Source organism: Taudactylus pleione, unplaced genomic scaffold (assembly GCF_031769625.1).
Source record: "Taudactylus pleione unplaced genomic scaffold, aTauple2 ptg000256l, whole genome shotgun sequence".
In the NCBI taxonomy this organism is placed as follows: domain Eukaryota; kingdom Metazoa; phylum Chordata; class Amphibia; order Anura; family Myobatrachidae; genus Taudactylus; species Taudactylus pleione.
This window is the reverse complement of record NW_028284658.1, coordinates 858,505-883,991: the sequence shown is the minus strand read 5'-3', so window position 1 is coordinate 883,991 and position 25,487 is coordinate 858,505. Positions and strand designations below refer to the sequence as shown.

Below are 25,487 nucleotides of genomic sequence, written 5' to 3'. Positions count from 1 at the left end.
CCGCTAGTTTAGATGCTGCTAGTAGCAGCAAAAGTTAAATTGAAAAAAAATATATGCATTGGGTCCCCAGCCCTCAAAATTCAATAACCAGCCCTAGACCTCTGAGCCTGGTCTGGGACGGAATGCATCAAGCATCACATTTTGAATGCAGTGCATCCTGCCAATCACTGCATGTATACCGGAGTTTAGTAATGAATGATGCTTAGATCCCGATAAGAGCTGTACTTTACAGTGTAGGGACATCCGGGTTTATGACCCTGCAGTCCCTCTGCACATGCGCATCCATCAGCCAGCGCATGCACAGGGGACCCTTGGAGGGATCCTCCAAAAAAAGAAGCCCATAGGCTTCTATTAGGCAACACTATCTGCCATGGCCATAGGTTACTGGTGGTTTGTAACCATCAATGTTGGTGATCTAATTCCTGCTGCATACACCACAACATCAGTGGCTGTGCTCCTCCATGCACAAACTATCTCTTTATTTTGCACATATGCACAAACGTGCCATCATAAGATAACGCCATTGAATCGTTCTCAGACATTGGTTAGATGCTATTGTTTGCGTGTAACGATGGTGGCAACACTAAGAACAATGTGATCCCACACTTCTGATGGCCAATAGACTAAAGCTGCACACAACAAATAAAGGACAGGGGTGCCAAGAGAGGGTGGGTGCAAAGCACCTAACCCTGGCTGTCTGCAAGGGTCAGGCCCTTTTAGAACACAGTAGCGCATAGCTTCTGCAGAAGACCCAGGGATTCACAATGGGGTGAGGCCATGCCTATACATGCTTTGTCACACATCCCTAGTACAGAGGCCAGATAAATCTGTTGGAATCCCTGGTAGAGTTGTTTTCTAAGAATATCCTGATATTGACATTAACCATAAAGGAGCTTTCTGCGTCAATCTTCTGAAAGGCCTCAGCATTTTTTTTTTTTTTTTTTTATAAAAGCCATTTCACATCAGATTGGTAGGTGTCATTATAACAAAACTGAAATGCAATGTAAACCCACAAACAAATGGAGCACATTATGTTAAATTTATGACACAAACCAATACTCCTACAGTAGCACAAATATCACACCAAGAGACTGTCATGCTATGTCAGTACATGAACTGTTTCCCAATCATTTAAGGGATATATAATAAATAATCATTAACAAAACACTGCACTGTAATTTAGTTAATTGCATCTGTTCTTCAGTGAAAACATATTATATATCTATTATATATATATCTCACACGCAACCTACTACCAACTCCTCTCTCCACATAATGTGAAAATAATTTTTAATTTGTACTAAGCTCCAGGACGGATTTTCATGTAACACACAGCAGTGTATCACAAAAAATGCATAGCTACTTGGAAAGCTGGCACACGGACCGGTCAAACTGTCCGCATGCAAACGGTCTGCAGTGTTGTTACACTGCTTAGTCCTACTGGAATGGATGGGTAGGGAAGTATGGATTAAAACAAGTTTTACTATTGAGAGGGTAGAGGGAATTATAATTTGGTGGATTTAATAATGCTAATATATTATAGTACCTTAAGTTTGAATCTGAGATTGACATAAACAGTAACCCATTTGTACTAAGGCCATGATGATTTAGGGGGTTATTTATTTACCAATCAACTTGTATAAGGTTGATTTTCTACATTAGCGCCACTTGTCGCAGTGATAGAAAGGTGACTGACAAAATTTAACAAGAGAAGTATGAAGCAATACTCAGCATCCCAGTGATACTGACTGACAGCTATGAGAGTACTCTTATCGACAGTAGGTATGGACAGTCCTGGTCCCGCCTGCACGAACCATCTTTGCTGGTTCACGGGTATGCAATGCACTGAAGGCACAGACTTGGACTTCCAGTTACACTTTAAATAAAGAAAACATTTTGGAAAAAGAAAATATAAAAATTTGTTAAAAAAAAAAAAAATATTTTAATATATATGTCTAAGGTAAAAATGCTTTATTTTAATAATAAACTATTTTTTTCCAGAAGAGGTCCTGTGCTATTTCCATTCTGAGATGGCAATAGTGATATGAAGCCAGCCGGCGGAACTTCTTCTGCCGCTGTCTTTGTTAAATAGCTTCCCCATGCTTTGTTTGGGGAAGCTATCCCCCTAGGTACAGTATCTGATGATGGCTATCATTAGCCAAGTGCTTGTTAATTAAAGGAGAAGCCCTATCTCCTGTTTTCACCAGATTTAGGGCTTATCTGCCTTTAATAAATATTTCCCTTGGGGGGAGATCTATCACACCTTAGAGACTGGCCCATAGATACGGTAAGATAACGCTTACCATCACGGGCCACAAGTGCCAAGGGAGCTGAGCATCGCTTCTCTGCCTAAAGACAGATTAAGGAAATGAGTCCATGTGCCAACAATTTTGAATGTGCTAATACAAGACTTAATATGCATATGTAGTGTATGTTGTCACAGAATTATCCGTGCTGACAAGATGACACCCTTTTGCTAATATTTGTAATGCAGTATGCATTCATGCCAATAAAATACCACAGACATGAAAAGGACAGCTCAGACATGTCCTGGTAACACCCAGTCTCCATTTTACCTTTCAGGTGATATTGTTTATTTGTCAGACCAGGCTCAGAGGGAGGAATATGTGTTGTCAGAGTTTGGTCTTATATTCATTGGTGAACCAAGAAACCCATTTGCTGCCCCCTGGAACTACGGACAGGTAATAATAAGTGACATTACAAATAATTCAATGGGATCATGATGCTCATGCTGTTACCTTTTCTTTCCACATTATAGGCCTTATTTAGGGGCATATTTATTACTTATGGGTCTTACACCAGATAGTTATAATTTATTATCGCCGCTTATCGCAGCAATAAGAAATTAAGGTTTGCCCGATTGTATTAAAAAACAGACCCGGAGGAGCAGGCGCTCTGATCACTTCACCTTCAGCAACTGGGCACTGCCAAGTATGCGTGAGTGGAGAGTGCTGGAGAGGAATCTTATAGATCCCTCTCCTGGTAACTCCTGTATGAAGTAGCCCATATGCTACAATACCTAACGCCATCTGGAGGTGGTGTTAGCTACCACCTCCAAATGTATCGCATTTCCAGAGCTTCGTAAATTTGGCAACCTTATAGAAACCTATGGGCTGCTTTTGTAGTCGATTTTGGAGGACTGAAGCAGGTATTGCCGATACCTGCTGCAGTTTCCTGTACATGCATTTGGGGGATACTTCATATTTGTGGGTACCCCCAAAAAACGGGTGTTTTCAGGGGATATCCCGCAAATATTTATTGATGAATAGGTCCCATAGAGTTATGAGCAAAGCAAATAAGAGGAACATACTTTCACTCCTAGGGACAGGGAAAATTTTACAAAAACTGATGCTGATTGCGACCAGGGTTGCTAAGAGCTGGCCTGGGCTGGAGGAAGAGGGCATGGCATAATCGCGAGGAGGCAGGGCAACGCCCCCTTAGGGACAATAAAAGAAAAAAAAACAGGAATAGGTTAAATGGAAATAGAAAAGCTAGAACAGGAATCAGGGCTGCCATCAGAAATTGTGGGGCCCGGGACTGCCAAAACAGGCAGGGCCCCCCTTCCCGTGTTTGTGCAACTCCAACTATGCAGTCTAGGCAGTTCCAGAGAGACCCCCTTCTGTGTCTCCCCAGCCAGCACCCCTTCTGTGTCTCTCCACCCTGTCACCCTTTTGGTTATCCAGCTTGCACCCTTCTGGTGTGTCTCTAGTCCAGCCCCCTTCTGTCTCTTCATCCCCACACTTACCTTGTTTTTGTTGCTCCTGGACCTACTCCCCATGCGACGCTGCTCCTGTCTTTTTAGGGGCAGGGTGTATGGCAGGAATGTGGAAGGGTGGCGAAGTGGGCGGGCAGCGAGATTGCAGGATTTGCAATGGGGTTTTTAAGACAGACAGATGGAATTGGAGAAACTGCGTCACCCATGGGTACTTTCATTTAAGACTTCAAATAACAGTGTCTGTGTCCACTGTTTCAGTACATCCGGACTTTTATCAATAACATTCTTGCTAAAAGTCCACATGGACTGAAACTTTGGGCTCAGACACTGTTTGTTGTTTGAAGTCTTACATGAAAGGACCCATGAGTGACACTGTTTCTCCAATTCCCTCTCTCTTTATATATATATATATATATACACACACACACACATACTGTGTGTGTATTATATATATACACTGTGTATGTATGTATGTATGTATGTATGTATATATAAAAACATACATATACATACACACACACAGTTATTGGTTCAGATTATTCCCCCCAACATGTGCCAAAGTTATAAAGGTGATGCAGATGCCTTACCTGCAGCTGTCCAGATGAAGGAAGACTGGAGTGCAGTGATTGACCGGAATCACCACCGCACAGAAAACTGCCTGGGAGGAGCTGTGTGTCAACGCATCAGCTTCCTCCCATTCTGCACTCTCCGTGGCTACGAGGAGCTGCCGCACGGCGCGCATGCCGGCAGCTTCCTCTACTGACAGACTGTTTTGAACTCCAGTGAGACACTTCAGCAGCGGTGATGGATCAGCGGCCAGGGGGGTTTTTAGGTACTGAAGCCTCCCTGCGTTCGATACTGGGATTGCGGGCGGGCCCCCCTCTGTGACCGGGCCCGGGACTCCAGTGTCGGCAGTCCCCCCTGATGGCGGCCCTGACAGGAATGCTGGAGCTAGGAAAGGAGACCTAATACTCTGTCAGTGCTCAGAGTCTCCATTTTTATAGGGAGGAGATTTCAAATTTGATGACAAACGTGACGCACATTTGGCGCACATTTCCCCTTTAAGTTTTAAAAAGGGCGGCATGCGTGCTCTGATGGGAGTCATGCCCACCTGCACCACACACAGAGGAGAAAGCCAGCAGTGGAGAAGCATCGGCCACCGTCATGTCACCATGACTGGCGCTGCCAGAAACCCAGCCGCCATGGGAGCATGGCAGCCCGGGAAGACCAGCAGTGATGTGCGGTCAAATAAGGCAGGTGAGGCAAAGCCTTTCCTGTCACACTTAGGTATACTCCAGAGTTTTGACTATAAAAATGATAACAAAAATGTAAAGAAAATATTATAAATATCTTTTTTGTATTCTAATAATTTTTATAGTCAAAACTCTGGAGCAAAAAGTGTATGGCAGGTGAGGCACTGCCTCCCCTATCTACCTTTTCCACACATCACTGATCATAACACACCAAATTTCCAGCACTATATAGTATACTGCTGCACCTTTGTATAATGCCCAGATGAACCCTTGGGTTCATATATGTATCAGTAAATCTGGCTCTGATACTAGCAAGTGGCTGTCCAGCCATTTACCTCACCGCACGTCACTGGAGACCAGCGCTGCCAGACCCGGTAAGTAACCTCAATGCTCAATTCAGGAGAGAATGTTAATGTGGAGAGGTACTGAAGAGGAACGGATACATACCCTTCACCCTCCGTGGACCCCTGGAGTATGCAATGAAATTCAGGTTGTGGAGATATCTGTGAAACATTTCTTTGTCCTTTGCTTCTGAGAAATTGCCCAGTCTCTGAGATCATTTACAGAAGTCATGTGCCTATATCGGGAGAGGGGTCGTCAGGAGTCCACAGCTTCGGACAGTTCAGTGTAAGCTCCCGTGGGTCATCAGCTACATCCTCCGTCGGCCCTACATACAGGGCCGACGAGGGATGTCGTTAGTGAGGGCAATGCTGCCGAATGCAGCATGGCTCCCGCCGTTGCTGCCCACATCGGCAAGTGTGTATGTACTTACCAATGCTGGCTCCCCCGCCGGGTCCCATCGCTGCAATGTCGGGCTGGCTACACATCGTCTAGTTTGTATCCAGCCAAACAGTGGAGTGGTTTTGCCTATATCAACCACCAGATATTTTCTTTCATTTTCTCAACTCCGCTAAAAAAATGCTTGCTAGAATATGATTGGCTGATATGGCTAATATCACAGTTTTTGCATTAATTACTCGAAATTTCCCTGAATTAATTTCTACCAATGCCCAACTCCAGATGTTTGTGCTTCCCAATATTATGTTGGAGGCTGTTTTAGTAAGTCACACCTCCACAGGGCATGTTAGCCACATTCTGTACTGTATGATTGATTCTAATGGATAGATTTATGTACATGATTAAGCTGTCTATCAGCTTCTGGCAAATTGTCATAGACTACTCCAATAGGGAATTGGCCCCTGACTCAAATGAAACTGCCAGTGAGAATAGCAAGGTGTCGTCCAATACATGTGTTCTTATGCTGCCACATGTAATGAATGGCAAATGCACATTGTGCGGCTATTTGTATAAAGCAGCCTCTTTCCTCCTTTAAAATACATCCAGAAGCCCAGATACTTATCTTGTACCATAGCCGCCGCCCACCTGTTATGCGCTGATGTTACCTTTTCTTATAGCAATTAAGTATGTTGAGTATGCATTTTATTTCTCGCTGGTCGTACTTGCATTACTACAGGTAGACACAGACAGTATCATCTCCTCATTGCTGTTCTCCTATTACATCTCCTTACAAACTGTACGTTTACTTTACATTCAGTTTCAGGGAAGGAATCTTTATATCACTCTTGTCCTGCTGGATTCATCTTTGAGTTTCCGAAGGAACCCCTCTGAGGATGTCCGGAAACGTAACAACCCTTTACATATCTGCAGAGTCCTGAGCGCCATGGTAAGTGACCAACTAAACTTTACTCAGCAGCTTGTGTCGTCATCTATACTACACACAGGATGTTATACTGAGGAAGTTATGCTGGTGACACCTGGTGCTATATTTACTAAGCGGTGGGTTTGGTAGGGTATAGAACCTGCCGGAAACTGCCACTGCAGAGTTAGCTCCCAGAATCACTGTCAGAGTCACATGGTGCTGCCATCGCTTTAAAGTCTTTTGCTGTAGTCATGTCTAATGCTAGTATCATTCCTTCCCCTGGTGTACAACCATGGGTCTGACTGTGCAAGGACTGATGTGTCCACTTCAGTCTCTTTAGATACTGTAATAGCGCTTGGTGTACCTTTAGACGCAACCATCAGTCGCACCATCAAAACCTGCACCAGCCCCATGTTAGTTGCAGATTTTCCATCTGAGTATAGCCTTCAATGTGCATGATTAGGCGCCTGTGGTGCAAACACTTCAGCGACAGGCCTGCGACACTCCCATAATACACCATCCATCTCTGTGCTTTCGGATAGCCACCTCCCAGTCACCGCACCAGTAACATTCAATACATTTTCAATACACTTCTGCATGCATGCGTGCATTTAAAATGGCTACTGCGACTCTGCGCAAACAAAATCGGGACCCATGCACGGTTCAACTTAGAAGCATGCGCAGAAAAAAAATATCGCTTAACTGCATCCAACATTGACATAGCATGCAACTCTGGGCCTGATTCAGAGCCGCTCGTAAGCGGCCGCTCGTTCGCTATGAGTGATGTTCGCACAACTGCGCATGCATATGGGTCGTAATGCGCATGCGCAGACCAGTCATTGCGGTCGTAAATCGTGCGCTCGCAAAATAGCGAGGGGCTGCTAATTTGATTGACAGAATGTACCGTTTGTGGGTGGTAACAGGGGAAGGTGCTTGAAAACGGGGGAGTGGAGAACCGAATGCAGGCGTGCCTAACAGTAAAAAGGGCGTTTAATGGGAGTGCATAATTAATAAAAGAGCGTCATCGACCACGTCACTTGGTTGTCTTTTAGCCTGAATTGGTTACAGTGATTGCGGTAGGAAAAACCTGAAAACAAGGAAGTGAGATTCGCACAGGACCAGTATAATGATATCGGATCCAAAAGAAAACCCGATTAAACAGATATAATATCTATCTGTTTGAAATTTTGATCAATACCAACTTCAAATATTCATTGCCACACGGTGGATTATATCTTTGTTTGTTGGTGGTGCTCCCCAGAGTCAGAGAAATACTCAAAATACACCAAGAGACAAAAGGAGACTCTTTTAGGGGGCACTGCTTAAGTGTAAGACATGATCTAATTAAAAATTAACTTTTAATGCGTAACCCTTAAAAAATCAAGAACTAGACACACATACATAAACGGTACAAAACATACATATATATCCCTAATTCCATAGGGAAAATTAATTTATGCAGGATAAATATATCCTATACCAGGTCCGATAACCTTGATATATAGATAGTTATTGATCAAACCATGCAAATATTTGAAAACCAGAAATAGTGTATTCTAATCCATAATCCAATGTATCTCTAATAATATCATATAAAGGGTGTCCAGTCATGTGATTGTTTGCCTGAACATATACAACCGTACCAATTTCCATGGACGCAGCGGTATAGAGATAGGGTGACTTTTTTATAAACAGAAAATCTGCAATACCAAGGAAGAATTTCTTCTTTTCATATAAACACACACTTTTTAAAGATATATCCAGCATCCATAGTTTATGTTAGTATTATTCAGATTTACAACAACACAGCAAATGTCAGTATTATTCAGATTTGTAACAACATCGAATCAATGTATCATATGTATTAGTAATATAATAAATTCAATAATAAACAGAGTTGACTTGTATAGTAACAAAAGACAGGCTATCCGTTTATCCAAAAAAGTGAGATACAGATCACAAATTAACTTATATTGGTTACATTGTATCCACTATAACATTCCAATTATTATTATCTGTGCTTTATAAAGTATATAGATACCGGAGGCCAGTGAGGGATTCCACCACAGTGAGGGATTCCACCTCACGTTATAATCAGACTACTCCGTTGTGAACGGTATATTCAGGCATATATATAAAAATCACAGACATCAGGGGATGCGGCATCGGCAACAGGAATATCCCTCTGCATTGCACAATAGGAAAATACCTTGCCGCTATCAGTCCTTTATCAACTATATAGAAGGACCAGGGAACACTGCAGGGACAGCGGGAATAAAATTCCACGCTGTACTAAGGAGGGTACCTGGCCGCTTCCGAGTCTCCCTTCAGTTGGTGGTCGGGTATAGGATCGGGGAACACGGCAGATGCAGCGGGAATGACCCTCCACGCTGCGTTACAGGAAGGTGCCTGGCCGCTCACAACAATCCGTCCCGTTAGAGGTCAGGTGACGTACGTTTCGCCAAGGCTTGATCACACCTAAGTGAGAACCATCATGAGGAACCTATAAAAGGGTTCTAATTAGCCACTAACAATTGTCATCTGTTCTGATGTGCATCATTGTTATATCAATAAAAAGCTCAATTTAAATGAAAAACTAAGGTTATCTATATTTTGATAAAGCTACCTATAGGAAAGAATTTATATTAAAGACAGAACGAGGTACTAGGGATCCACAGCAAAAATATGGTCATTATACATATTAAAGTAATATAATTAGATGAATTAAGACAAGTGGAGGCTAGCATACAGGAACATTAATCATTACAGCATCTTGCAGACAAAAAAAGATCCACTTGAAATAGGTATTAACCCCTACATATAAGTGGGGTAAACCTATAATAGATATAAAAAATTAAATAAATATAGTCTATTGGTTTAAATAAACACAGATCATAAGATGTTATAACTCATACCATAAAAAATGTAATAATTAGTAACTATAGACAGGGTAGAGCAGTAGATTATATAACTGCTGTGCAACATTTGAATATACATATCTAAGAGAAATTAAAATATTCCAAATGATATTATTTGAAATTATATCCAAACATCAAACTTGCTGTAGTTCCATAATAACCAAACATAGTTAAAATAGAATAAATTATAATAATAGATAGTAACACATAGCAATAATAATTTAAGAAAGAAAAGAATAAAGAAAAAAACAAAAGACAAAGAAAAAATGAATGAAAGGCATACATCAATCATGGACATATTATTGCTCATGGTATCCCTGCCACTAAATAGAAAAGATTATTTGTGAATGTATCAAAAATATTTTTACAAAAAAAAATTAAGAAAATAATAAACTTTGGGCCTGATTCAGACCCACTCGCGAGCGGCTGTCCGCTCGCAAGTGGGTCGATGGTCTGCACTGAGCATGCGCACGACGGAGGGAGCTCCGTTGTGCGCATGCGCCAGACGCGACGAGCGAAGGACTTTCCTTCGCTCGTTGTGTCTGATCAAAGGGGGCGTGCTGTCGATGTTGATTGACAGCACGCCCCCTTTGGTGGGCGTGCCGGGGGCGTGCCTCCCTGACGGGGGCGTTCCCAAGGGAACGCCTACCGTCAGAAGCCGGCCCACTGACAGAGCCAAAATCACTCCGGGCCTTGCGGTTGAAAACCTCAACCGCAGGCTCCGGCTCGCAGTGGCGATGGTCGCGACCATCGCGGCCTTCAAACTGCACGCTCGTATAGGCTGTGGGTGGTGACCCACAGCTATACGAGCGTCCAGGAGGACGCTCCATAATTATGGAGGGCGGCCCTCATTCAGAGCGTGCGCTCTGCTCAGAACGTACGGCTCTGAATGAGGGCCTTAATCTCTAAGATATCAAACAGTCAGTAGGTAAAGGAACACAACATAAATATCAATAAGACGAATTAACAGCATAAGTTGTCGTTGAGCAATATACGAACAAATATCAACATTAGCCAAATTTGAAACATGTTATATAGCCTGTAAATAGTGTATATGCATATCAGAAGCCATAAGAATAATATAATCCTATAGTGTAACTAAAAAAAACAGTAAATGCATTCCAAATATCAAAGGCAGTATTGCATGAATGAGTATAAAATGAAAAACGTAATGTACTTGTTGTATCCTCATACACACGCTTCAAGTATATGTTTGATCCTCACAATACCTGATATCTTCAGGTGGTCTGCAATCCACACACCAGCCCGATCCACCACTACACAGTTCCCAAACACTCCCGACAAGATAGGGCATTACCAATGAAAAACCATTATATACATGTCATGCATTTCTTGGTTAGTACGGATGTTAATACTAGTCTAAGCAGATATCTAGAAGCAACTAAGTTATTATGTCAACTGTTATCCATAATAATCCCATGAAGAATAATAAGTACTGGCCTTAAACATATCATAAAAAGGGACTGTAATTAATATATTCATTCAGCCCCCCCGGGGAGAGTGCTCCTAGTCTAAAGGTCCAAAAGCTTTCACGTCTCAACAGTTCTTTTGTAATGTCTCCACCTCTTATCCCGAGCCGTACTTGTTCCAAACCAAAGGCCTTAAAAAAAAACCTACCACAAGCACTGCGAGCAGTTCAGATGTCTTTCGATGTATCCGATTAATTAAATAAATACCGGAGATGACGTGTGATGCGAACGGCAAAGGGGCGTCTTTACAAAATAGCGAGCGCATTTTTCGTTCGCTCACTCAGACATAGAGGCGTCAACAAACTGCAATGATTTAGCGCTCAATTTAAATAGCCGGCCCCTTTTTTGGAACAACCGTCCGCAAATAGCGTCCGGCTCTGAATCAGGCCCTCAGAATCATGGCCTAAATGTCTAATTGCTAACATTCACTAATGCATACCTCCCAACTTTTGCATAGCAGAGCAGCAGCTTGTCCCCCCTCCCCCACCGCGGGACACTGTCATGGCACGGCACCGCAGGGGAGGGGCGCTGTTTGGGCCTGTAAATTTTCCGGTTTATTATCATTCTCACTTGTAGCTTCCTCTTCTTTTATCCCCAGCATCTCCTGGCCTCTCCTATCTCTTCCCTGGCCCTTCCCCATGAGGCCATGGCCCTTTTTTAAGGTGCACTATCTTATGTCCCTATTTAAAAAATGGGGGGGCGCCAATGCTCTCTCTGGCATAGGGCACCAAAAAGTCTAGTTACGACTCTGCTTACAAGGACATCTTTCCGTAGCCCAGTCAGCTTATATATAATACAGCCTCCTCCTTAATATCATAAATGAAAAAGTAATTCTAATATCTAAAGGAAATCTTAGCATACAGATCCTGCACAGGTTGCTGACTGGAAATGAGCAGGAAGAAAAGGAGCCAAAACCTGGCAAATCAGAGCAAATGTTGAATCGTAAGCAGAATTAAAGTAAAAATTCTAACCCAATTTTATCCTGAAATGCAGGTTTCATATGTACTGTACCTGGGCATTTCTCAGGCACTGCGGAAATAGTAGAGTGATAGATTTCCAGCAAAGAGTAGGAGTATCAGGGAAGATCAGTTGTTGTTATACTGTAAGTAAAATATTGCAGCATACAAACTTTCTAGAAGACACAATTGTTCCTGAAAAAAACAGCCTACCCACAATTCAAAAACCTCTATTCCTCTTCCCCTCCTCTGCCACCCAGCCCACCTGCCACCACTTGCTGTGCCTGTGCGCTCTGCTTGGGATGGGTTCCATATTTGGAAGGTTGGCTAACTCAGTTTGCAAATAAACAATAGACAAATTCTAGGTCATTCATCTTTTTCAATTTAGCATTGCGTATGATGTGATAGATGATTTATAGAGAGGAAACACCCTGTCTCACCTTTGAGTCATTTGTGTAATTACAAGATTTGTTGTTATTACTTTTTTAAGTACAAAATTGAGGATAAAACATCCCGTCTGTAACATTAGGACAGAACTTTCAGGGCTGAATTTGCAATCAGAGGAACTACACTAAACATATGTTTGATGAATTGTTGCAGAGTGTGATACCTTGTGTTTCTTTGCTTGTCGGAACAATGGCATGATCACCAACATAAGAGAAATTACTCAACGGGATAAGTGACAGTGTGGTAAAATATTTTGCAAACAAAGGGGGTCATTCAGACCCGCTCGCGAGCGGCAGGACGCTCGCAAGCGGGTCGATGTTCCCCACTGCGCATGCGCACGACAGAGGGAGCTCCGTCGTGCGCATGCACGAGACCCGGCGAGCGACGGGCTCACCATCGCTCCGGGTCTCGCACCAAAGGGGGCGTGCTGTCGATGTTGATTGACAGCACGCCCCCTTTGGTGGGCGTGCTGGGGGCGTGCCTGCCAGACGGAGGCGTTCCCATGGGAACGCCTAGCGTCTCAAGCCGGCCCCACTGACATCACTAGTGATGTCAGTGGGGGTGATTTTGGCTCTGATAGAGCCAAAATCACTCCAGGGCTTGCGGCAGCGAGACCCTACCGCAGGGTCTCCGTCGCAAGCCCGATGGTCGCGATGGTCAAGACCATCACACCATCATCATGGACGCTCGCTATAGCTGTGGGTGGTAACCCACAGCTATGCGAGCGTCCATGAGGACGCTCCAAAAAAAGGTAGGAGGGCCCTGATTCTGAGCGAGCGCTCTGGTCAGAGCGTTCAGCTCTGAATCAGGCCCAAAGTTTCAAGACAGAACAACCAATTTTGCAGAGGTGCAAAGTTCATTTAATACAGTTTTTCAGTTCAGCTTCTGCTTGGCTATTTTGTGGAATGGTGTTCTGCTAAATGTATAGCCTATAACTCTGGTTCTCAAACCCCATTCCTCAAGGCACCCTAACAGACCAGGCAGGGACGTATCTATAATGGGTGCAGGGTGTGCGGTGCAAAAGGGCCCCCGGGTCCAGGAGGGGCCTGTATCGCACACCCTGCACCCATATTACTTAAAACTTACCTCTCCGATTTCCGTGCTGGGTGTCAGCGCTGTCCAAAAAGCCGGAAAAATGGCCGCCGCTGCGGCCATTTTTCCGGCGTTTTGCGCATGAGCAGTAGACTCCGGGCACACTCTAGTGCACAGAATCTACTAATGTTCCGGTTAGTTGGCTGCCGGCTACCGGGAAGAGAGGAGGGGGCCCTGGACGGAAATGCACACGTGCCAGCTCCTCTCTAAAGACGCCCGAGTCCAGGTTTTAAGGATATCCATGCTTCTGTACAAGTGACTTAATTAGTACCTCATTCATTTTGTTGAAACCATGTGTGTGCAATAAAGGATATCCTTAAAACCTGGACTGTTATGGTGCCTTGAGGACCAAGTTTGGGACAGGGACGTGCAGTCAGGGTAGGCAGAGCCTCCCCTGTCATACTCCCTCCCCTATCATACTCCTTGTCATGCTCCAGAGTTTTGATATAAAAACTGTGTTTTCATACATGTGTACCTCCCCCGCCATTGACCTCACAGCACATCACTGGTTTGGGAACTACTGGGCTTTAATATAACTCGGGTGCCAACAGTGCCTATTAATGCTTTTATGTGGTGTGTTTGGGGTATAAGAATGTAGAAGACAAAGACAATATGGGGTTCGATAATTAACATTCTTACTCGCGGCGAGCACCGGAGTAATTCATCTTTTCTCCGGTGTGAAGACAGCTGATCCGAAAATCGGAGCAGTGAAACTTAGCACTGCTGAGTGTTAGTCACGCAGGTACACAAAGCCCTGGTATCTGGTGGAAGCAGCCGGACAAGGGCGGAGGGATCCCAAAGGATCCCTCTTCACAACCCGGGACTCCTTCCCATAGGGTGAGTGCCGTGTGTGGGAGCAAACAGCGAATGCTCGCGCAGTCTAGCTCTGAATATATTGTATTTTCTGTCCTTGCTGAATTTCCGTCCCCATACTAGTGTACAGTGTCGGACTGGGACATGAAGGGCCCACCTGGTAAATGTATTGGAAGGGGTCCGCTGAAGGGGCGTGAACAGCCATTTGGTAGGTGTGGTCATTAACTGGACGGGTGTGGCCAAAGAGTTTAGGAAATTAGAGATTAAATTATTATGAATGGAGGCCAGATTATTGCAGCCAAATCTAGAATTCTAGAAAGTGCCCAAGAATGTTGGAGAGGGAAGTGGGGAGATGTAGCAGGATTACCGGCAACCAGGAGAAGGAGTGGGGTTAGTAGCAACATGATGTAGGAGGAACATTTATTGGTGAGGGGAGAATTGTGGCAAGAGTAGGTAGATGATGGGATGTAACTAAGGGATCTATTTACTACAATCCGCATATTGAATGCAGATTGTAGTGTGATATTATCGCATTGAGAATTCAGGCAATATCACAGGGATTTACTACAAATCCCTTGGATGGACAGAGCTTGCGATAAAGCTCTGTCCCTGCCAATCCCCTCCGTACACTAGTCACTGTATTTTTGCAGCGCTAAGCCCTGCCCCCGGCGATCGCGGACCTATGTATACATTAGTAACATCATGTAAAATCGGCCCCTCACGTACAATTACAGCAGCCCTGACCTGTCTCAGAAATTGCAAGTCTCGTCGCACGCGGTGAGTACTCAAGCTGCGTTTGCCATCACAGTGGCTAATTTATGTACGCCCATGAACAACCACTCCCCCGTCACCATCCCCAAACAATGGTGTCCCGTCACTCACTCAGCGATGACTTTATTTGCGTGCGTGATCGCAGAGCGATCGCAGTGCTAACTCACGCATGCCCCTGCGATACATACGCATGCGCAGTACGCACCATTAACCGATCTGCGTATGCGGTTACAATTGCGATCCATGCGGAATCAGGGCCATAAAAAAAAATAAAGCAGATGCTTGGTTGTCAGGGCTATGCGCTATCATACCTGTGCTGCCATTCTACAGTCCTTCAAAGGAGAACTCCCATCCTACTCTATTAGTGGGACAGCTTTTAGGGCCTGATTCTGAGTTGGACACTATGTCGATGCCGGACACAGTTGAGCGTTTTAAAATTTTGTTACTGTGTACGTATTCCAGTACCGAGTCACAGTAGTGATTTGAGATACTCAGACGCAGAAGTGTATAGAAAATGTACTGGGCATTCCTTGGCGGTGACAGGGAGGTTACAGGGAGATGGCTGGTCAGACACATGGAGATGGTCCATCTTATGGGTGTGTCCTGGGCGTGTCACTGAAATGCTTGTGCACACAGAGGGCCTGATTCAGGCCCGGTCACAAGCGCTGAGCGCTCGCAACCGGGTCGATGGTGGCCCAGAGCGCATGCGCAAATTGCGAGTTTAGATTAGAGTTTAGATGAGATTACTTACTCAAGATTGCAGTGTTTTCGCTCTGCAAAACTCACCTGATCAAGCAGTCTGAACATATCAGTGAAATATGTGAAGGCTGCTTGTGTATTGAACCTGTAAAAAAATTGTTAAATATTAGAAAAAAAATAACATAGGGTCCCCCCCCCCCCCCCCAAAAAAAAAAAAAGCATAACCAGCCCCGGATTTGCCAGCCAGTCTTGGTTCCTAAAATTGTGGGGAACAAAATGAGTAGGGTTCCACCATAATTTAGGAACCAGCACCTGGCTGCAGGGCCAGTTCTGGTTCTAAATATAGGGAGAAAAAAAATGCGTAAGGGTCCCCCTATATTTAAAACCAGCACTGGACCAACCCGACCGGGGTGTAATGCCACAGCCTAGAGTGGACGCTGATTGGCTCTGGCTCCTGACTCACTGACCAGCACATGTGGGAACTGTCAGAAGCCGGAGCCAATCAGCGGCCGCTAACTGTAGGGTTGGTACGGTGCTGGTTTTAAATATAGGGGGAACCCTACACATTTTACCCCCCTCTATATTTAAAACCAGGACTGGCCCTGCAGCCAGGTGCTGGCTCCTAAATTACGGCAGAACCCTACTCATTTTGTTCCCCGTAATTTTAGGAACCAGGACCGGCTGGCAAGTCCGGGGCTGGTTAGGCTTTTGGGATGGGACCCTACGTCTTTTTTTTTTTTTTTTTTTTTTTTAAACACTTTATATTAGGTATTCAGGCAGAAACATACACAAATCACACCGATCTGTGTATGTTTCTGCCAAACTCGCAGCTCAGGAGGTGGTCTATTTGAAACATCAACTTCACAGTGAGTTTGCTACAAACTCACCCCAGATTGTAAACTCGATTCTTAGTAAATTTGCGACTTTTTCATGTAAAGTACTTCCTAGTTTGGCCGATGGTGAGTTTAGTTGAGTTTGCAAATTCACATAAGTATTAACAGTGAGAAGAGAAAACTCACTTCCAAACTCATACCTGTTTGGTCTTAGCAAATTAGCGATTTTGAAAAAAAGGCTAAATTCGCATGAGTCTGCAAACACAATCAAACTCAATTCTTAGTAAATTTACCCCTTAGTCTCTCACATTGGAGCCCATGCTTAGACAGAGATTCTCAGCCTAGCATGGGGCTGGTACAAGTTCCTATGCACCAAGACACACTAAGCACAAATGCAGTGTCTGGAGATGCTTTAATGGGAATCTCTGTCCTTGCCCATTCATACACATGGGTGTACACCAAGGGAAGTGCTTGCAAAAGATGTTGCGACCGACTCAGAATTATCCCCTTAGTCTCATCTTAAGTAATATCCCTGCCATATGTGACGCTATTTTGTACTGTTTCTTTTAAATGGCCACTAAGATATCAGTATGAATATCTTACTGGCATGCACACAGGCTGCATCAGAAGTGGGAGGACAAGGGGCACTTTCACAGACTGGGCAGCAACCCCCCCTTCCCCCCGAACGCAGCCTGCTAATCCCTACCCACGAAAAGGCATGGCCTGAATCAGTGGTGCCCATCGGGAAATTACCCGATTCCCCGGCAGTCCAGTCCAAGCCTGCTAGTATATGGGGATATCTGTAATTTAACCTGCATTACCTTTTTGATGAATAGCCCCAAAACTTAATTTCTATAAAAGCAGGTGAAAATTTTAATTTTCACCTGTTTTTGTAGAAAGTAAGTGATAATGAACCAAGTTAATTCCTGGAGGAAGTGAGTGTTCCATTCTGAACATCTATGCCCTGGAGAAACATTTAAAATAATGGTCATTGTTGCATTTGCTGTTGGCTTTTCATTTACTGTAGCTCCTATGTCCTGTGCATTTGTTGCACATTGCATACACCAGGCTGTCATATGCAGGCCCTGCTTCCATAACATCGGATGATAAAGATTGGGGACAAGATGTACTAAGGGGAAAATGTGGCCAAAAGTCAGAAAACTGCGGTTCTTGCAGTTTGGGTGCATTCCCATATGTACCAAGCTCCACAATGTGTTACTTTCTGGAGCTTGGATCCAGTGGACAACACCATTTATAGTATGGCAGATGCTTTTATACATCCAGGAATGACTGCAGAGAAATGATAATGTGGAGATTACAGAAGTCTCTTCCAAAGTGCTGAAATGTCAGTGATATTTAAGCTTAAGCAATAAGTTTATAGTAGAGAGTAGAGAAGAAAAGACAACATGAATAAAATGACCCATATCCATTCGGGGAACAAAAGCTAAAATGGGTAAAACAAAAATAAAACTATTTATATTCCCAGATGGATTTCTATAACCTCCAAATACAGCAAAAAACAATATACATATATAGTATACCTATGAATATTAGAAGCCGTACCATACATTTTTCTGCGGTTTATATGCAGGGTTCACTAAAAAGGCTGCATAATATTTCAGTGTGTTTGTGTCCTCATTCTGCTTATTTTTCCTTATATATTCTAAATACACTTAAGATCAAAGAAAGTTATGTTTGTTCCAAAACAAATCACATTGGTGGTACACATACTGTAATAGCGTGACTCCCAATTTAACTGACATACTAACAGCCTCATTTATCAACGAGTTTATAACTCAAAACTAGTGATAAATATCACTTTTTATGATAAATGGTGCTCCAGCCAATCAGCTCCCAACTGTCATTTTTCTAACAGTTGACAGTTGGGAGCTGATTGGCTGAGTACCATTTATCATAAAAAGTGATATTTATCACTAGTTTTGAGTGATAAACTCGTTGATAAATGAGGCCCTAAATTCTTCAATTGGGTCTGCTCACAAAACTGACATAAATCAGGTAGTTAAGGGGTTAATCTATTAATTTCATACCATATTCAGCTTCAACAAAACATACTCTATTATTTACATCTGGGAAAAAATGTAATAAGTTTATAGATGACACTTAATGATATGTGTTGTTCTTGGCTTTGGTCCTACATATATTAAATGTTGAGCCTTAGGAAAACATTTCTCAAGCAAATTATTTTCCTTGCTTGCTATATTGGGTCTTAAATCTGTCCTATGATTACAGAAGGAGAGCACATGGATGTTTATTGCATTATTTGCATAATATTATTTCCAGACAACTTTGCATAAATTAGAGGCACAAAGTCATCAAGTTTCAGACCCGGATGTACTGTCGATTCGACCACAAGTGGCCAATGGGTTTTGATCTGCACATGCACAGGAACTGCACTACGGATACATATATGAACCCGAGGGTTCATCTGTGCATTATACAAAGGTGCAGCAGTATATAGGACCTCATTCAGAGCCGGTCGCACAGAGCGTGCGGTCGGTCTGAATGAGGGGAGGACGTCTTGAATTTTCAAGACGTCCTCCTTTGCGGTGGTAAGGCTATGGGTTAACACCCACAGCCTTACGACCGCCTACGGTGATGGTCGCGATGGTCAAGACTTACGACGAGACCGCTGCCCCCAAACGGTAGGCGTTCCCATGGGAACGCCCCCGATTGGGCTGCCACCCCCCCGGCCCACCTTCCAAATGGGGTGAGCTGTCAATCAACATCGACAGCTCGCCCCCTTTGGATCGAGACCTGCTACGACTGGCGCTGTCAGTCGTAGCAGGTCTCACGCATGCGCGCGACGGCGTCGTCGTGCGCATGCTCTGTGGGGGGCCATCGACCCGGTCCGAGTGCATCGGCGCTAACGACCGAGTCTGAATGACCCCCATAGTGCTGGAAATTTGGTGAGTTTTGATCAGGGATGTGCAGAATAGGTAGACAGGGGAGGCAGTGCCGCACCTGCCATACACTTTTTACTCCAGAGTTTTGATTATAACAATGATTAGAGTAATACAAAGAAGATATTTATCATATCTTCTTTCATTTTTTCTTATAATTTTAATAGCATGACGTAAAACGTGAGGTGTGCCATACAAGCATGCCCCTAAAATGGCGTCAATCTAGGGGCGTGGACTATTGAAATTAGGCCATACTCCCTTTTTGGCTGCGCGCTGGAGGGTTGGAGCGCCAAAAAATAATGGAACTGGGCGCCACTCTACCTGGAGCCGGCCCTGATTCTGAGTCAGATGGATCTCTGTGCACGGAGGCAAATAGTGGATTTTTTACATGCAGCACGTGCTAAAATGAGAATTTATGTCTTATTCTGAGTCGGACAGAACTTGCCAGTATCTGTCTTTATGTGAAATTGGGCGTTTGGGATGGGAACTGGGCGTTGACCATACGATCGCACGGAACCGTCCTGATTTGTGGGAGTGCCGTTGGCGTGTATGTAAAACTCTCTGTGATTCTGAGTTGTGCATATGAGGAAGAGATGACTGTTTTTGATGGGTCTCTTGCACCTAGCATGGGGCTGGTGCAAGTGCGATACTACTGATGACGGATGTGGTGACTGACGTAATATCAGTGTGTGGCACAGCTATCCACTTGCAGGAATCCTCGCATTAGCATAAGGTAACAAACTCAGAATTAGCCCCAGAGTGTACATAGGCCACATTTATATGATTTAGAGAATGGTGGGAGACAGGAGATGTGTTTGAGGTTTGCTGGAATAAGATTTGCTAGGAACATGGAGGGGGTACAGACCTCGATTGGATATATCACAGCTAATAGAAGCAGAGGTGGAGAGAGATACAGATAACGGTAGAATGTGTGAGCTTTTATGGAGGATGTTACAGTAAATTATTACAGATAGGAGGAAAGTTCATGAGTATTAATAAGGGGGTAGTAGAGTAGTGAGGAGGCATTTTAGACTGTTTCAACCTAATTTTGAGTCCTACACAACTTTTACTGCAGCCACATCTAGACATTCCTTGCACACTGTGATTGTGTATCAGGTTGCATGTGCGAACGTATGCACGATTCAGAGCACATTCGAATCGTTTCGCTATGGTCGCTAAATGGGAGTTATTGGGTGGTAAATCGGTGACAACAATGCAAACGCACTCAAGAGAATCGTCTCATGATTGTGTTGGGGTGTGTCATTGGCGTGTAACCAGACTAACTCATTACTTTGTCGTGTAAATGCATTGCGGACACCAAATTCATTCGGATCTTCTGCCTCTAGCATAGAGTAGGAGTAAGTGCTGATGACAATAATGATGGCTGCCATTGTGCATGGACGAGCAGGCCCATAGAAAGCCTGGCCTGGTTCACGTACTGGCAAGGGGCATTCGCGACTCTGCGCACTCCACAAAGGGGCACCGTTGTGCTACTCAGCTAGGGAAGATCCAGGGTGGGACACAATCAGTGTGATCGCTCTCCCCCCTCCAGTGTGTGCTGGGCACTGCTGCCGCTGACAGGACTAAAAGGGGGTGTGGCGGATCCGGGCCCCTCCAGCAACCCCAGGTAATCAGTACCCACTCCCCCCCCCCCTCTCTGTGCCCCTATGGACGAGTGAGGTGGTGCAGTCGCATAGCTACATACGCACTGGGATGTGCATATAGTGGCACTAGCAGTCTGTTTGCAACGGGGCAGCTGGAGATGCCTTTGCATTACGTACTTATGTCCTTTATATATAATAACCCCCACCATGTATCTTTATATACAATGTCCTACATGTATCTTTACATATAATATCTAGCACCATGTCTCTTTATACTGTAAATATATATATATATATATATTATCATCTACCAAGTCTTTTATATAAAATATCCTCTGGCATGTCTCTTCACATATACTGTTGCTCACTGTCATTTTATATATAACTAGCTGGGATACCCGTCATTTCCCGGGTTGTAGGATGCACCTTGACGTATGCCTGCAGCTTTCATTTTTTACACTGCAGACCAACATTGGAGAGCATGGCATATGAAAATGTGCTGAGAGGAAATTAGTAACTGTCAGTGTAGGTGCAGTGTGACAGTTGATCCTCCAACTCACTGCTCTTCTGTTGGAGCTCTGCCTGCCCCCCACTGGTGCTTTCAGATCAGTGCAGTTTTAGTCATAGGAAGACATCCTGAGTGAACTTGCTTAATCCAAAATTTCAAATCACAGACTCCATGCACTACTTGGTGGGCACCATGTAGACCTCCATGGCGCTGACAGGACTTCAAAATCGACAAAAACCTAATCCTGGTGAAACTACACCACCATATCAAATGTGGTGGAGCTAGGGACAAAACTCTGGCCGTGCATAAAGGACAAACAGACACACACACACACACACGGTTTCTTGCTTATTATATAGGTATCTCCCGGCAATGTCGCTATGCCTCTCTTATACATACACACTCCTTTTCTCATACAACTAATATTGTATCTCAAAAATAATCAGACTGGTTCACCAGAGTATTGGTGGGATCTGCTGCCAAGCCGTGTATTCCTGGACAATGTTTAGAGCCTGAGGCACCTTGTTCCCTGCACCACACCTACAGTCAGCTTCACTGGGGGTGATTCAATTCAGCGTGAATTGAATAGCGCTGGGAGGGAGCTCCTGGAGCTATTCAAGTCAGCACGCTGTTTAGTCCGGCTAATGATTTCCGACTAAAGTGCCGGCTGCAAAGCTGATTTCCGGCTTAGTATAGCGCTAACAGCCTCGCGGCCAGCACTTTAGTCGGAGAATGCCAGTTCTCACGACTAAACACCCAGATTAAGTCGCGAGAACCGGCTTTTTCCGACTTAACTACTTCCCGTCTGAGTAAACATCGCGCTTGGATTGAAAAGCTCCTGGAGCTCCCTCCTGGCACTATTCAATTCACGCTGATTTGAATCGCCCCTACTGACTGATTGTGATATCAGCTATTCTGACGTGCGGGGGCAGTTGCTGAGAGTCTAGTGCCTCTAAAAATTGTCCTGGAATACACAATCTGACAGCGGATCCCACCAATACCCCAGACAGACACTCCAATGCTGCTGTGAAACACAGACACACACTGTCATACACACAGACTCACATTCTTATATACACATACAGTATGTAGGGGGCACCTGAAACAGTATAGGGTGAGAGACTCTGGAGGAGTAGTTACTTTTGTAGAAACACTTTGCAGATTGCATTCTTACCTCTGTGCACATCTATAGTGCATTGCTCTTTTTTAACAACCAGCCATTAGTATTTACTTAAGAACCGCACAAAATACGGGTACAGTATGCAGCTGTCATTTGTCTGTTTTTACAGAAAACAAACAGTGGTGGGAATCGCACTGAAAAAAATACTGCCGTAAATGATACAAAAGATATATCTCAAGTTTAAACCTATGTGGGACTATAGATCTGTCACAACAATCACAATGTTTCAAAATATTCCCAAAATGATCCTTAGACGTCAGTCACAATGGATCTAATAGTTGGTAAGCCTGTGGTGCTCCCCAGAGTCGGTTAGCAACATATAACCATCCAAAAAAAAAAAGAAAGAAAAACAAGGACTCTTTGTGGGGGCACACAATTAGTACAGAGATGGCTGTACCAGCCTTTAAAATTTTACTTTTATTATATGTATTTTAAAACAAAAAGGAGCAACTACAAATAGACATACAAAAAAACATACATATTACATATAAATTACATAGAAATTAAGGAAGATATATTCCTTCCATCTGGGGTGTAAAAAAGCCAGGCGAGATAAACCTATTATTGTTGAATCATAAGTGCTACAATAGCTTCAAAACAATATGTCGCCAATCCTTTCACAATCTAGGCATATTTGGTAATATAATATTTAAAGGCTGATACAGCCATATCTGTATCTATTGGGTATACAATCAGGAAGCCGGCTGCCGGATTCCCAACAGCCGGCTTCCCGACCGCTTTATCCTGGCGTGGGATAAATGACCGGCGTCTATATCTAGACGCCTGTCATTTCCCCGATTCGAACTCACGGCCATGCAGCAGCTGGGATATCATACCGATTCCACCTATTGTGTGCCCCCACAAAGAGTTTTTATTTTTCCTTCTTTTTTGGATGGTTATTTGTCTGTTTTTACAAGCACATACATGGTAGAGATTTTCTGGTGTATAATGGCTGCTGGGAGCCCCCTACATACAGTAGAACAGTCATGCTACATTGTATGAACTAGGGTCCAAACACCAGGAGAAACATAGAAACTGTTCATACTAAAAAAATGTGATAGTAGGCAAAAGTTCTCTCACATATGATCTGCTTAAAAGGACCATGGAAATATGGAATTGGGGTCTGCTGCTGCACCTGTACATACATTGGGTCTGATTCAGCAGCGGACGCAATTGCAATCTCCTACGGATTGCAGTTGCTGAAATATGCTAATGCTTGCCAAAGCACAGCCGACATAAAGACACCCACTGCCGCCTTCTTATATCCGTCCAATGTCGCTCTTCTGCGTAAACATCGGTACCATCGATGTACACCAGGCAGTCACGCAGCTGCAAACACTGCAAGTCTCCTTGCACATAGAGAGCTCTCATGCTGTGTATGCAATCGCAGTGGCTTATTTATGCACACCCATGAAACGGCGTTCAAACGGACAGACACGCCTCAGTTTTTCCAATGGATTCCTTTGTGCGTCTGCAATCTCAGGGCCTGATTCAGAGGCGCTCGTAAGCGGCCGCTCGTTCGCTCCGAGTGATGTTCGCACATCTGCGCATGCGTATGGGTTGTAATGCGCATGCGCCAACCAGTCAGTGTGGTCTGAAATCGTGTGCTCGCAAAATAGCGAATGCCTGCTAATTTGAGTGACAGGATGAGGCGTTTGTGGGTGGTAACAGGGGAAGGTGCTTGAAAATGGGGGGTGGAGATCCGAACGCAGGCGTGCCAAACGGTCAAAACGGGCGTTTTAAGGGTGTGCATAATTAACAAAGCAGTGTCATTGACCACGTCACTTGGTTGTCTTTTAGCCTGAACTGCTCGCATGATTGCGGTAGGAAAATGCTACCACAAGAATAGCGAGCAGTTCATATGCCTTTAGATATACTCGATTAATCTAATAAATAGCGGAGATGACGTATGATGCCAGGGGGCGTCTTTACAAAATAGCGAGCGCATGTTTCGTCCGCTCGTTCAGACATAGAGGCGTCAACAGACCGCAAAGAGCGAGCGCTCAATTTAAATATCCGGCCCCTTTTTCTGAACGAGCGAGCGCAAATAGCATCCGGCTCTGAATCAGGCCCTCAGTGCGATCGGTGTGCACATGCAGTGTGGCTTATATGCATGTGCGATGGCAAAATAACGCTCGATCTGCGTCTGTAATCTCTATTGTGTCCGCTGCTAAATCAGGCCCATTGAAAGTATTTGTCACCATTTTTACAGTTCTACAAAGAAACTAGTTTTCCCTGAGAAAGCAATGTAATACTTCCAGCACACTGCATTCACTGCTTACTGTGTGCAGTAAAATATAAAATTGTGCAGTTTTTAATCAACACCTCAAACCTTCTTTGATTTCAGGTGAACAGCAAAGATGACAATGGTGTTGTGCAGGGAAACTGGAGCGGAGATTACTCCGACGGCACAAACCCCAGTGCCTGGAATGGAAGTACAAGTATTCTGAAGTCGTGGTATGAGCAGAGGCAGCCAGTTAAGTACGGACAATGCTGGGTATTTGCCGGTGTTCTATGCACAGGTAATTATAATGTGTCAATATGGCACATTTTCTTTATAAGCATAGCTTCTCTATTTGATGGAACAGACCTATTGTTTTTAAACA

At 44.1% G+C, this 25,487-nt stretch overlaps 1 protein-coding gene across 1 annotated transcript in view; it reads left to right on the top strand.

Annotated features, from left to right (window-relative positions):
* LOC148514859 (protein-glutamine gamma-glutamyltransferase E-like) overlaps positions 1-25,487 on the top strand; it is a 116,749-nt gene that overhangs the window by 8,089 nt on the left and 83,173 nt on the right. The window contains exons 4-6 of the mRNA XM_088480767.1: positions 2,584-2,702; positions 6,545-6,673; positions 25,229-25,403. Coding sequence (XP_088336893.1) covers positions 2,584-2,702; positions 6,545-6,673; positions 25,229-25,403 — 423 coding nt within the window. The remainder of the gene's footprint in view (positions 1-2,583; positions 2,703-6,544; positions 6,674-25,228; positions 25,404-25,487) is intronic.